This window comes from Aphidius gifuensis, linkage group LG3 (assembly GCF_014905175.1).
Source record: "Aphidius gifuensis isolate YNYX2018 linkage group LG3, ASM1490517v1, whole genome shotgun sequence".
NCBI classification, from domain to species: domain Eukaryota; kingdom Metazoa; phylum Arthropoda; class Insecta; order Hymenoptera; family Braconidae; genus Aphidius; species Aphidius gifuensis.
The window spans coordinates 8748637-8761505 of record NC_057790.1 but is presented as its reverse complement, the minus strand read 5'-3'; the positions used below and the strand labels follow the sequence as shown (position 1 = coordinate 8761505).

General features: G+C 30.0%; 2 protein-coding genes across 4 annotated transcripts in view; one reads left to right on the top strand and one right to left on the bottom strand.

Moving 5' to 3' along the window:
- The window catches only part of LOC122851866 (paired box protein Pax-6-like), a 52153-nt gene that overhangs the window by 3068 nt on the left and 36216 nt on the right, over positions 1-12869 (bottom strand). The window lies entirely within an intron of this gene.
- Positions 9813-11777, top strand: LOC122851879 (pro-resilin-like). The gene is made up of 3 exons (XM_044151375.1): positions 9813-9907; positions 9988-10671; positions 11084-11777. Exons 1-3 carry the CDS (start codon positions 9902-9904, stop codon positions 11534-11536), a joined length of 1143 nt encoding a protein of 380 aa, XP_044007310.1. The 5' UTR covers positions 9813-9901; the 3' UTR covers positions 11537-11777.

The following is a 12869-nucleotide window of genomic DNA, read 5'->3' as shown; positions in this document are numbered from 1 at the left end:
ACAAGTGCACTGTTTCATTATTTTCATAAGTTTACAATTCTTTTTGAAAAAAAAAATATATATAAAATTGTGATATGGTTTGTAATTTTAAATTATATAAATTTTTAATCAACAAACATTTAAATAAAATGTCCTAAAAATAGATAATCTTTTTTATTTTAAACGTGAAAAAAAAGTGAGTAAAAAGTTTTAATCTTTTTTGACATAACACATGATAAAATGAAAAATGTTCATGCCACACTCCGATGTGGTATCAAACCAGCTTTGCATCGTTTTTTTGTACAAACTGTGATGCAATATATATATATATATATATATATATATATAAGGATACTTTTGGCGTAGAGCCACAAGAAGAGAAGAGAAGACCGTAAACTTACTTGCGAATTTTAAGAGGTACATATATACACAGAAAGTGATAAAGATAAAGGATAAAAAAAGAAATGCGCAAAGTTGCAAGCGTCGTTGTTAAACGCGCATAGTCGCATATATATATATTAATGAAATGAGAATTAAAGTTACGGATGTGCTAGGCGAAGAGAGTAGGTTTACACGAACGAGGGTGCCTTAAGCAGCAATTAAAACCATCGTGTCTTGGAACATTCACCACCCCCAAATTTTATATAACGCATATACACTCCACCCATCTAATCTACCTCGACATTTCCTTCCTTATTCCTGCGTACGACAACTTGCGAAGCAAGTTCCTTCCGCAACATGCACCAATACTATTAGAGTCAAACAGTTTGACTCAAACTACACCATAATGTATATATATATGCAATATCTATGTTCTTGATATCACGCTTTATTTGTACATCACAGCACTTTACCGAAAGTTTAACGCTGTGTTATAACAATTTACGCATCAACTAACATACAACTGAATAAAATATTTTATTTCATTTAAAAATATATATATATATATATTAAAAAAATTTTTTTTTTTTTTATTTTATCACATTTTACAATCATATTGAATTGTTTTTTTTTTTTCCTTGCATTTTATTTTATATACGCAGACAAAAGGATGGAGAATGTGCCATTTTGTCGATCGAAACCTTTTTATATATGTATATATCTTTTAGCTATATGTACGCCAACATGTATTCAGACAGAAGTCATCGGACCGGTTTAAGAACAAATAAAAATAAAAAGAACCAAGAAAAAGTCAAAAATAAAAAAAAAAACCGTATATGTATATAGAGACACGGGCTGTCTTGATTTTTAAGTTGAAATTCGTTGGACTGTAATGGCGAACATATACAATTCACCACTATATATACAAAATATATATTTGAAAAATCTGCTACAGATATAATGCTTTCGGTCGATGATATAAAAAAAAAAAGTCAGGAAAGAGCATCGATATAAAGAACTGTAAATGGTGGACAAATAACAATAAAAAACTATTTGAATGAATTTATACACTTGTGTTGTATGAGAATAAAATAATATTTGGTTTGGTCAAGCGTAATGTGCACGCACGCGACACAAAGTATACTCTTCATAACGACTGTAAGTTTTATAAAAATTAAATTACATTGTTTAGTTATTATAGCAAAAGAGTATTGTTCTTTTTTTTTTTCAATTTTTTAAAGATGTTTCGTTTATAGCTAAACGTTTTTTTAAACATTCAAAAACAAAGACATTATATTATAATACAGAAACGACCACGTGCCAGTTTGGTATACATATAGAACAATTAAAACAATAGAACAAATCAATAATGAAAAAGTAGAACCATTAAAAATTTCAAGTAGCAAACTCTTGATGATTTTAAATTCGTTTAAAAGAAACCAATATGTATGAAACAATATGTAAGCCAACTGTTTGTTTTAAACGTCAACTTATGCAAATACAATGTACTCACAAAGAAAATAAAAAAAAAAAACATACTTGGCTTTTTCAAATATAAAGTGTGTTACTAAAAATAGTACGAGTCAGAAAAAAAGAAAAAATTAAGGGCGAGAGAATTTAAAATCATTGATGTGTAAATGTCATTTTTCGTGGTAGATACATGATAAAATGGCGGTGTATCACGCGGCAGATGCATAAAATGGTTGATAAAGAAGAAGAAAAAAAAAACTAGAAGTGGGGGGTTATGATACAGATGTTAAAAGGATGATGTCTAGTTGGTACAAAACGGTTGTCCTTTGTTATTAGGGTCGACTAATAACGTATAATGCGACTCTCATTTTTTATACCCCACCCCATAAATTCAACAGTTTTTTTTTAAACATAACTTGTATTTATATATTATTCATTCTTATTTTTGGTTTTTTTTTATTTCGTTGAGGCTGTACGCATCAGAGAAGTTGGAAATATATTTATATAAAAGTTGGCGATAGGTCGTTTTGTTACGCTGTCACACCTCTCACCCCTCGACCGATTATCACTGTTCATTTTTATAATATCTCTTTATATTATATATAAAAAGTTGCCACGCATCTTTATACATATGTGTATTTTATTTTAATATTATTTCACGCATTTTTATATTATTCAACGCTTGTGAACAAAAATTTTCTCAATTGACACTTTGCTCCGATTTACTAAAAAATTTACTTTCAATTTTGTTAATGAAGTATAAATAAAAAAAATCTAGTGAATATCCGAGAAAAGAAGATTAAGTCGGAGTAAATTGTAGGGAAACGGAATTAATTTTTAAAAAAAGAGTAAATCGGAGATCGATCGGGCAAAAGTGGAATAAATCGGAGTAAATCCCAGAAAAATTATATCAATATTTTCACTGCAGCTTATGTTATAACATAGAAAAAATATGTAAAATTATGAAAACAGCTAAGACAACTAGAAACGAATGTTAATATTTTTTTTTGCATCATAAACTTACACATTTTAAATGTTAATTTACTTTCATTCAAGTTTGAATAATGCTTTTTTTTTGTGTTGATTATAAAAAATGAGTATTTATATCATTGAAGTGCTTAAAATTGTTGATTGAATTCAACAAAAATGCTTGTTAAAGTTAAAAATATTTTTCATATATAGATCATATGATATATTATAATATATATAGATTAGAAAATATTTCTAGTATTTATAAACTTGAACAAGTTTAGTAGTTGTGGTTGCTTAATTTTCATGTTTTCATTAAAGTTTCCTATACATATATCTATAATCATTTCGTTTTTCTTGTCCCCAGGTAGAAATGAAAGTCAATTTTTTGACTTCTCCTATCAAATTAACATGTAAAGTCAAAAGGTGACCTCAAATTGACGTCAAATTGACTCTTATTTCTACTTGGGTCCTTGTATATACTTATATTATGATTCATTGTTTTTTCAATATCATTATATTTTAAACTTATTTGAAAATATATAAAAACGTATTTTGAGTTTATATATGAAGCATATAATATCCATAAGATATTGAAAACCAATTTTTTTTGTTTATTACTATTATATAAGCAGAAGCTTGAAAAAGCTATTATACTTGATCGCAGAAAATTTCATTCAAAAAAAAACCAAAAAAACAAATCATAAATTAATATAAATACATAAAAAAAAAAAAACATTGATAATTTTTAAATGAAAAAAAAAATATATTTTTGAAGACGATGGTATAAGGAAGTATATATATCGACAACTCGATTAGGTTCAACCATCCGTGCGATCGAATGCATAAGCAGTTCCCCGGTGGGCTTGATGCGACTAGCTATATAGGGTTATTACGCGATTCATTTGTAACTCCCTCTTCTTTGGTATATATACTATACAACTGTTGTATATTCACAGTAGATGAGCAGAGGAAGTTCGGGGAGTAGAAAATGAATTTTGCTATATAAAACTCTCCCCTTTTTTCATGTTATAACCAAACTCCTCGCGTTGCTTTTGCACGAAGTGATTCCATAGATTTCAACTCACAATCCTCTTTGCCAACAAACGCTTCAACGAATACTGCTACTGCTGCCGGCAAATCTTCTTATGCGCAACTCAATCAAATTCCGGTGCTACTGTTCGTTCGTCCGCCCCGGAACACAAAAAGACTGATGAAAGAACCTAAATGCAAGTACTTGTATATTTTTTTCGTTTATTTTCATTTATTTCGATTTTTCATTTTGTCTTTTGCATCAATTGAGTCGATAGATTGTTTCAATTTTAAAATATATAAAAAAAAGAACATGCATATTATATATATGAATAATGCAACTTTAAATGTTGTAAAAAATATCAATCAAATTTCTTAAATCACCTTGTAAAAAATTATGACACGCGCCAAAATACAGTGTAAGGTGAAATTCAAGCAATTACTTCCATCCTCTTGACTCACGATGTACTTTTGCAAGTTTAAACTGTGCCGCTTTGACTATATATACATATACTCAGACTCCTTCAAGAAAGTTAAGAGTTAAAACCCTTCTTATAAGCCCCGTTTCTAGTAATACAAGCGCGGGTGGATGAGTATGCGCGCTCGCGCAAAATATCTACTACCCCCAAATGGTATAGAGGTGGTTAAGCTTCGTTTACGCTATGCTATATATATAAGAACTTCAGTCTTTATACCGTGGTTTACGCCACAAAGTTTACCTTCTCGATTAGCATCACCTCTTTCCACTACAACATGAATCTTTACAGCATTTAACAAACCAAATCTTTTGTATACTTTATATGTGTTTGTCTTAAAGGGGTCATGTTCAAAAGTTGTTTTATCGTAATCAACAATACTAACTTTATATCTTTTTCATTTTCAACAATTTTTTCGTGTTGATATATTTCAAGAAAATTTTAATTGTCTTTATTTTTATTCTCAGAGAGAGCATTCACTTTTTATGGAGTCAAAATTTTTTTTTACATATTTGGAATAGCTTTAGACATCCCGAGTAGAAACTTGTTCAGGATAGCCTGAACACTGATCCAGGCCTGATCAGGATATCGTAAGGCTATCCCTATTCAAGTAACTCTATCACATCCTGATCAAGCCTGGATCAGGCACCTTCTTAATAGGGATAGCCTGATCCAGTCCGGATCAGGACTTGATCAAGATAAAAGTATTAAATTTATTTAATTTTTAAATAATTTCTTCTTGATCAAGTCCTGATCCGGATTGGATCAGGCTACCCCTATTAAAGATAGAGTAGGAATGGCCTGATCAAGATAACATCAGGCTATCTGTATTTTATCCTTAATAGTTTGACTATTTCTGGATCAAATCTTGATCAAGAAAAAATTATTGAATTTATTTTTTTTTCAAATAATTTTTCCTTGATCAAGATTTGATCCAGAACTGATCAGGCTATCTCTATTAAGGATAGTGTAAGGCTAGCTGGATCCAAAATGGATAAAGAAAAAAGTATCAAATTTGCTTCTTTGAATTTTACAAATTGCCTGATCAGGATAGCATCAGGCTATCTGTATTTTATCCTTAATAGAGTAGCCTGATCCATTCTGGATCAAATCTTGATCAAGGAAAAATTATTGAATTTATTTTTTTTTCAAATAATTTTTTCTTGATCAAGATTTGATCGAGAATGGATCAGGCTACTCTATTAAGGATAGAGTAAGGCTAGCTGGATCCAAAATGGATAAAGAAAAAAGTATCAAATTTGCGTCTTTGAATTTTACAAATTGCCTGATCAGGATAGCATCAGGCTATCTGTATTTTATCCTTAATAGAGTAGCTTGATCCATTCTGGATCAAATCTTGATCAAGAAAAAATTATTGCATTTATTTTTTTTTCAAATAATTTTTTCTTGATCCAGTCTTGATCCAGAATGGATCAGGCTACTCTATTAAGGATAGAGTAAGGCTAGCTGGATCCAAAATGGATGAAGAAACAAGTATCAAATTTGCGTCTTTGAATTTTACAAATTGCCTGATCAGGATAGCATCAGGCTATCTGTATTTTATTCTTATTATAGTATCTTGATCCATTCTGGATCAAATCTTGATCAAGAAAAAATTATTGCATTTATTTTTTTTTCAAATAATTTTTTCTTGATCCAGTCTTGATCCAGAATGGATCAGGCTACTCTATTAAGGATAGAGTAAGGCTAGCTGGATCCAAAATGGATGAAGAAACAAGTATCAAATTTGCGTCTTTAATAATTAGCTGATAGATATCAGGCCTGTTTTATCCTTAGTAGTTCGATCCATTCTGGATCAAATCTTGATCAAGAAAAAATTATTGCATTTATTTTTTTTTCAAATAATTTTTTCTTGATCCAGTCTTGTTCCAGAATGGATCAGGCTATCCCTATTAAGGATAAAATACAGATAGCCTGATGCTATCCTGATCAGGCAATTTGTAGAACCTATGAGGACCAAAAGTTAGTACGGATTATCGAATGCCTCAATGGCCGAGCGTGTCAAGTACTAGCGTTGTAATCCCGTGGCGAAGGGTTCGAACCCCGGTCGTAGCAATAATTAGTTAGGTAAATTATCAATTAGGTCAGTTTGTAATAATAAAGTTTATCTGTATTCTGTTAAGCGTTAGATTTCAAATTAAAAAAAAAATAAATTTGAAATCATTAATTTTTTTTTTGAATAAATCATGTATCCTGATCCAGTTTTGATCCGGAATCTGGATCCATTATGGATCATGTATCTTTACCACAGCCTGATCAGGTATCCTGATCCATTCTGGATCCGAACCTTACGAAAAAGCGTTACATCCTGATCAGGTTCGGATCCAGTATCTGGATCCATTATGGATCATGTATCTTTACTACAGCCTGATCAGGTATCCTGATCCATTCTGGATCCAAACCTTACGAAAAAGCGTTACATCCTGATCAGGTTCGGATCCAGTATCTGGATCCAGATTGGATTTGAAATCAGGCAAGCCTGATCAGGGCTTGATCCGAACCTGACCTGAATTTCTACTCGGGATTCTGAATCTGGATGTTGAAGAGAGATTGGAAATCTATCGTGTACAAAAACTTCAAAGGAAATTTAATTATAAATAATTTTATAATAAATCATATTATAAAAAAAGAATTATTAAAAAATATATGTCTCAAATATTTAAAAAATTCTTAAGATATAAATATAAATATTTAGCAGAATGACTTAATTATGAAAAAACTATAAAAGAAAATTTTTAAAATATATACCACAAATAAAAAACAAGAACAAAGTATTTTCTAAAATATATTTATAGTTGTAATTTAATTTAAAAAGTATTTCTTTTATACAAAATTTAACTTTATAGTATATAATTTAACTTTTTTTTTAAATGAATCTTCTTTTTGTTAATTTGATGGTGATATGTTATACTAATGCGGAAGCGATGATGATGCTGATGGGTATTATGGGTATTTGGGGACGCGCAACTGGTGTGTCACTGGGGATTTACGTTTCACTGATGTTAAGAGAAAGACAAAAATAGATAAACTACGGTGTTTGTTTGACGGAACGTGAAAATTTAATAGTACTGATTGAAAATTCCGACCACGCAGACGACCTCTGAAACGTCAATTATTGGCTTGAGTCACTTTATATATTATGTAAACACTTCAAGTAATTTAACCATCCTGATCAGGAATATTTAAAATTATTATTTTCCTCATAACAGCTATTTTTTTTTCTTTTTATTTAAATATATATATGTTAACCTGTTTATAAACTAACTACTTAATTTGGAAAAACAGTTTTTTTGTAATATGATTTCTTTGTTTGAATAAAATTAAATGAATTTGTAGTGGAATACAGTGAAATATGGATACAATTGTATAGAAAGAGAAGGGGTTTCGACAGACGTGACGAAATAAATATGTGTATATAATCTCTGTATATATAGCTTTCACCCTTTCATAGACGATTAATCCAGTTTAGACGGACAGGAAAAATTTCCAAGGGTTTATTTTCGCATAAGTTGAGAATCCACACAACCGCCCCTGCATGTATTTTCAGTATATTCGATTACTTTGGTCTATACCAACATGAAAATTGTCTTATTTTTTTCTGTAATAAATTTACAAAAATCAATGGTAAAATTTTTTGAAAACAAATAAAATCTATGAGAATTGCATACACTTTCGACTGAGGGAAAAAGTTTCTAGAAAACAATTTTTTATTTTCTATCATAAAACTTTTTTTGTCAATAAATAATAGTTTCGTTAGTGCATGTTTTAAATTTACAAAAAAAAAATTTCTAAATTTAAGAACTATTTTTTCTTTTTCCACTTATATGAAAAGTTTTTATTTAAAAATATATAATATAATTTTTTTTTTTTTCGAAACGAGTACTCTTTTTTTCAAAACTTGATATCTACTTTGGCAAAACATATACATAGTTTGGGTAAAAAAAAATTTGAAAATAAGCAATGACGGAAGGTATAATATTTGTTGATATATACAAGAGGTCAAAAAGAATGTAAAAAGACAGAGGGATTGTAGGTGGATTTAGAAATGAAGAATTGTCAAAAAAATAAGAGGCCTGTGGGCTACAGACAGAGTCAAAAATAGGAACAAGAGCATCAGTAAGTGTAGTAGTAATATAGTAGTATAAAAGTAGTAGTAGTAGTATACAGGGCGGGGGGAGGACATCGGCAAAAAGCAAAAGCAGAAGGGAGACAGGCATCTCGCCCTTCTTTTGTCCCTGGGCTCGGCCTGATATTGAAATGGAATCGTTTGAGTGTGAATAATTTGCTTTGCCGTGGAGCCTTCCACCCCTTCATTCTTGCATGCAGCTTTTTTTTCCTTCTCTTTATCCCTCACCGTAAACACACATACAATCACAAAATCTGAGACTGACATATAGCAATGTAGCTAAACCATCTTATTATTTTATTTTTTTTAAGTAAATCTCTGCATAAGAGAAAATATTTCTTTACTTTTTTATCTAACAAAAATTATTTTTAATATAGTCTCTGCAGTCTTTGCAATAATGTGAATGTAATAATCAAAGAGTTTATATGATTATGTTTAAGTTTAAATATGAAATTACGATTTTGCAATGTGTGAAATTGAAAATAAATAACGAAATTTATGTAGTTATTAATTTCTGTTGAATGCAGTCATTGCAATCATGCAGTTAGATAAGTCACAGTATTTTTTACTGCATTTTGAAGTCATGGTGTCAGTCTCTCAAGTCTCCTTGGCATCTTGGAATAATGATGAACAAAATTTAGCTCATATGTGAATTTATTATATTGCAAATGATATTGTGCATAAATTATATAAATTCACATATGAATATAGTGTTTATATATATATATATATGTTTTGTTTGTGAATAGAATTTGTAATGACCGTTTGTTAAAATATACATGCGAAATTATACAGAAAGACGCACGTATTTTGTTTGGAAGGTATTTGTGTGACACGATGTCCTGGACGCATGAAATAACAATCGATGCTGTAATCGTTTTCCTTGTCCTTCACCAAAGTCTACTGAATATATATATATATATATATATGTATATGTGTATACAAATGTACTGTGGATGTATTTTAGGGTCAACTCGATTCCACACTTTGATGAAGTGGACAGTGTCCTGGGGAATATCATTCAGCCCTTGTGATAAACATGGAAGGAGATGATGTGAGTAAGGATTTCCCAGCGGATATATATTTCCGGTTGAGACGAATGAAATCCCAGGAAATCGGAGAAACACATTTATAAAAATTTACGTTGATTATAAACAAAACATAAAAAGAAAACAAAATTTTATTGTTTTAATTTATAGTATATATTAATTTAATAACTGAAAGTTAAATGTTAATCGAAATGAATGAAGAGTCATACATTTTTTTTTGTTTGTGTAATTGTCCTTGTGTTGTTGGAACTTATGACATTGTTTTTAAGAGGGCCAATGTCATATGTGACGATAAATATTGGTGGGAGTGTGATGAACAGACACGTATAAATAGTCGATGAATCCAATGACAGGACATCAGTAAATTGATATTGTTCAAAGTATCAACTGCAGTAAACATGAAGGTAATTAAAATATATAATATATACCATAAATTGAAATTTCAAAAAATAATTAGATATTAAATAAATAAATTTTATTACAGATTGTTATTATTGCTTGTCTTATTGCTATGACACTGGCAGAACCACCGAGTTATCGCCAGGAGTATCAAAATGATAAGACATACTACTTTGCTAAACAGCAAGAAGAGGCTCCATATCAAGCATCTGGCTGGAAACCAGATGGCCCAGCTTTTGAACTACCACAAAAACAACAACAACAACAAGCACCAGTTCAGCCTCAAGGCCAGTATGGTGCTCCTGTTAAACCATCAAAAGAATATGGTGGTCCAGTTGAGCCTCAAAAACAATATGGTGCACCAGCTAAACCATCAAATCAGTATGGTTCACCACAAAAACAATTTACTACACAATTAGTACCTGAAAGACAAATTAGTGCACAATTTTCACCACAAAAACAATATGGAGCACCAGCTCAACCATCAAATCAATATGGAAGCCCAGCTCAACCATCAAATCCATATGGAAGCCCAGCTCAATCATCAAATCAATATGGAGCACCAGCTCAACCATCAAACCAATATGGCGGCCCAGTTCAATCATCTCAAAATCAGTATGGTGCACCAGTTCAATCACCACAAAATCAATATGGTGGACCAGTACAATTTCCACAACAATATGGTGCACCTGAATACACAACAATTGAACCAGTAACTGCAACAGACTATGAAGAATCTACCAATTCATCAAGTGGAGTAGAATCACAGGTAAAATTGCTATTTTTCCATTCAAACAACTTTTACCATCCGATACACTTTGTCAGTTACATTTACTGAATTTTAAATGACTATCCCAAACTGAATTTATACAATTCGTCTATCTGTAACGTTGAATTCTCGAAAAATAACTGTTTAGTATTCGTATCATTGTTGACTTTCGATCATGGCCGGAACACACATATACAAATACACATATATCCACACGAGTAAATGCTTCACCTCACTTTGACTTTAAATGAGGTGCCACATAAAAACTTGTCTGAATTTGTGATTTAGTAACTTCATGTATATATAGATAAACAAAAAAAAATTTGACATGATGGTATTTTAAGAATTTATGACATTTACATATTACAAAGATATATAATATTAATTTTTCATTGAATTGTTTTATTTATAGGCTGAGCCAGTTGACTCTGTAAATGATCTTGAAGAAATTGGTGATGTTGATGAATCAAAAAAAGAATCTGGTGAATATTATGTTGCACTTCCCGACGGTCGTTTACAACGTGTACAATATGTTAGCAGTCAAGATATTGAAGCAATGAAATATTTTGCTAAAATACGTGCTGAAAATGTTGAACCACTTCGTGGACCAGTATACGCTTATCAACCACTTCAAAAATTACAATTTGCACCATCAAAATTGGCAATAAATGCTGAACAACCAGTTGTTGCAATTCGTGAAACAAGTCCAAAAAATTTAAAAATTCAAGCATCACCAGCTAAACTTGAAGTTCAACCATTAGCTGCTGAAATTCCAAGTGGTATTGTTGCACCAGTTAGTTCATCATACACAACTTATACAGCAAACTATCAACTACCTGAACAGCGATTTTTAATTTCTCTTTAAAAAAAAGAAAACAAACAATAATCCATAAAGTTGTTAAATTGTAAATTTATCATTATTAATTTGTTCTTTCAATATACTGAAAATATTCTTGCATCAAATTTTGTTTTTTATGAATTGTTATATTATTTTGAATTGGAAAATACGAGAGACGTATATTTATTATTGAAGGAAGAGTAAAATTCTGTATACAGCATTTACGTATACATATATGTACATTCTATTATATATATATATATAGGAATATCCTAGACACGCTTAACCGCAAAATTCCAGAAATTTAATATCGCGCTCAAACGAATGGCGTGCGCAAGGGCGCGTGTTTCATAACATCACTGCTGGTACAATTCCATCATTGTCGAATCAGATAATCATTAATGGAATAATTATCGTGCGATAGAAAAATAAGGTTTCAAACTTTATGTTGGAATTATTTCATCACGCTTGAATTACAACTATCGACTTGGCAGTTTTATCCAGTGTTTAAGTTTTTTTTTTTTTAAAAAAAAACAGAGTTTCTCAGCTTTTTTCATTCTATATTTCGTTGGACGGGAAAAATTTTAACCGGCAAGGCGCCAACTTATATCCTATATACACACCATTATCTACTTTTTTTTTGTTCCGACAAAAAAAAAAAAAAAAAAAAAAAAAAAACTCATCCTTCTCACCCACGTAGGGAATATTAATTTTTATAAAAGCTAGATCCAGTGATGCCTTTTTTTCACGTAAATTTTATTTTTCCTGAGATAAAAAAAGAATCATATTTGCGATAAACCATTTTATGTACCTATACTCTCTGATATCTGCAAGAGATTAAAAACTATCTTGAACATTAGAATTTTTTTTTATTTTTTACTATATATTTTTTATTTTTTTGTTTCCCGGTAGTAAAAAAATTAATGAATCAATTATAAAAGTATTTTTTTTTTAGATTTTTGATAAAAGAATCTATTAATAATTTTAATTAGGAAACATAATTATATTATAAAAATGTTCTATATATATATTCTAATAAATGAGCATTATATATATGTAAAATTTATATACCTCATTATTCAATTGTTTGAAGCTTTATTATACAAGGCAATTCGAATCAACGAATTGGAAAAGTTGTAAACAATATGCGTGAAAAATAAAAAAAAATAAAAATACTTGTATTTATTGTAATTAGATACTTTGTTTGCTAATTACTAGATCGGAAAAGAATATTATATATATACAAAGTGATTATTTAATATATATATATATGTGCAGAGTTGAGTGAAATAATTCAATAGCAGAAGGCGAAGAAAAGACGTTTCAAGTGTGACATCTGGTGCAATAAAAGGGTTGGCAT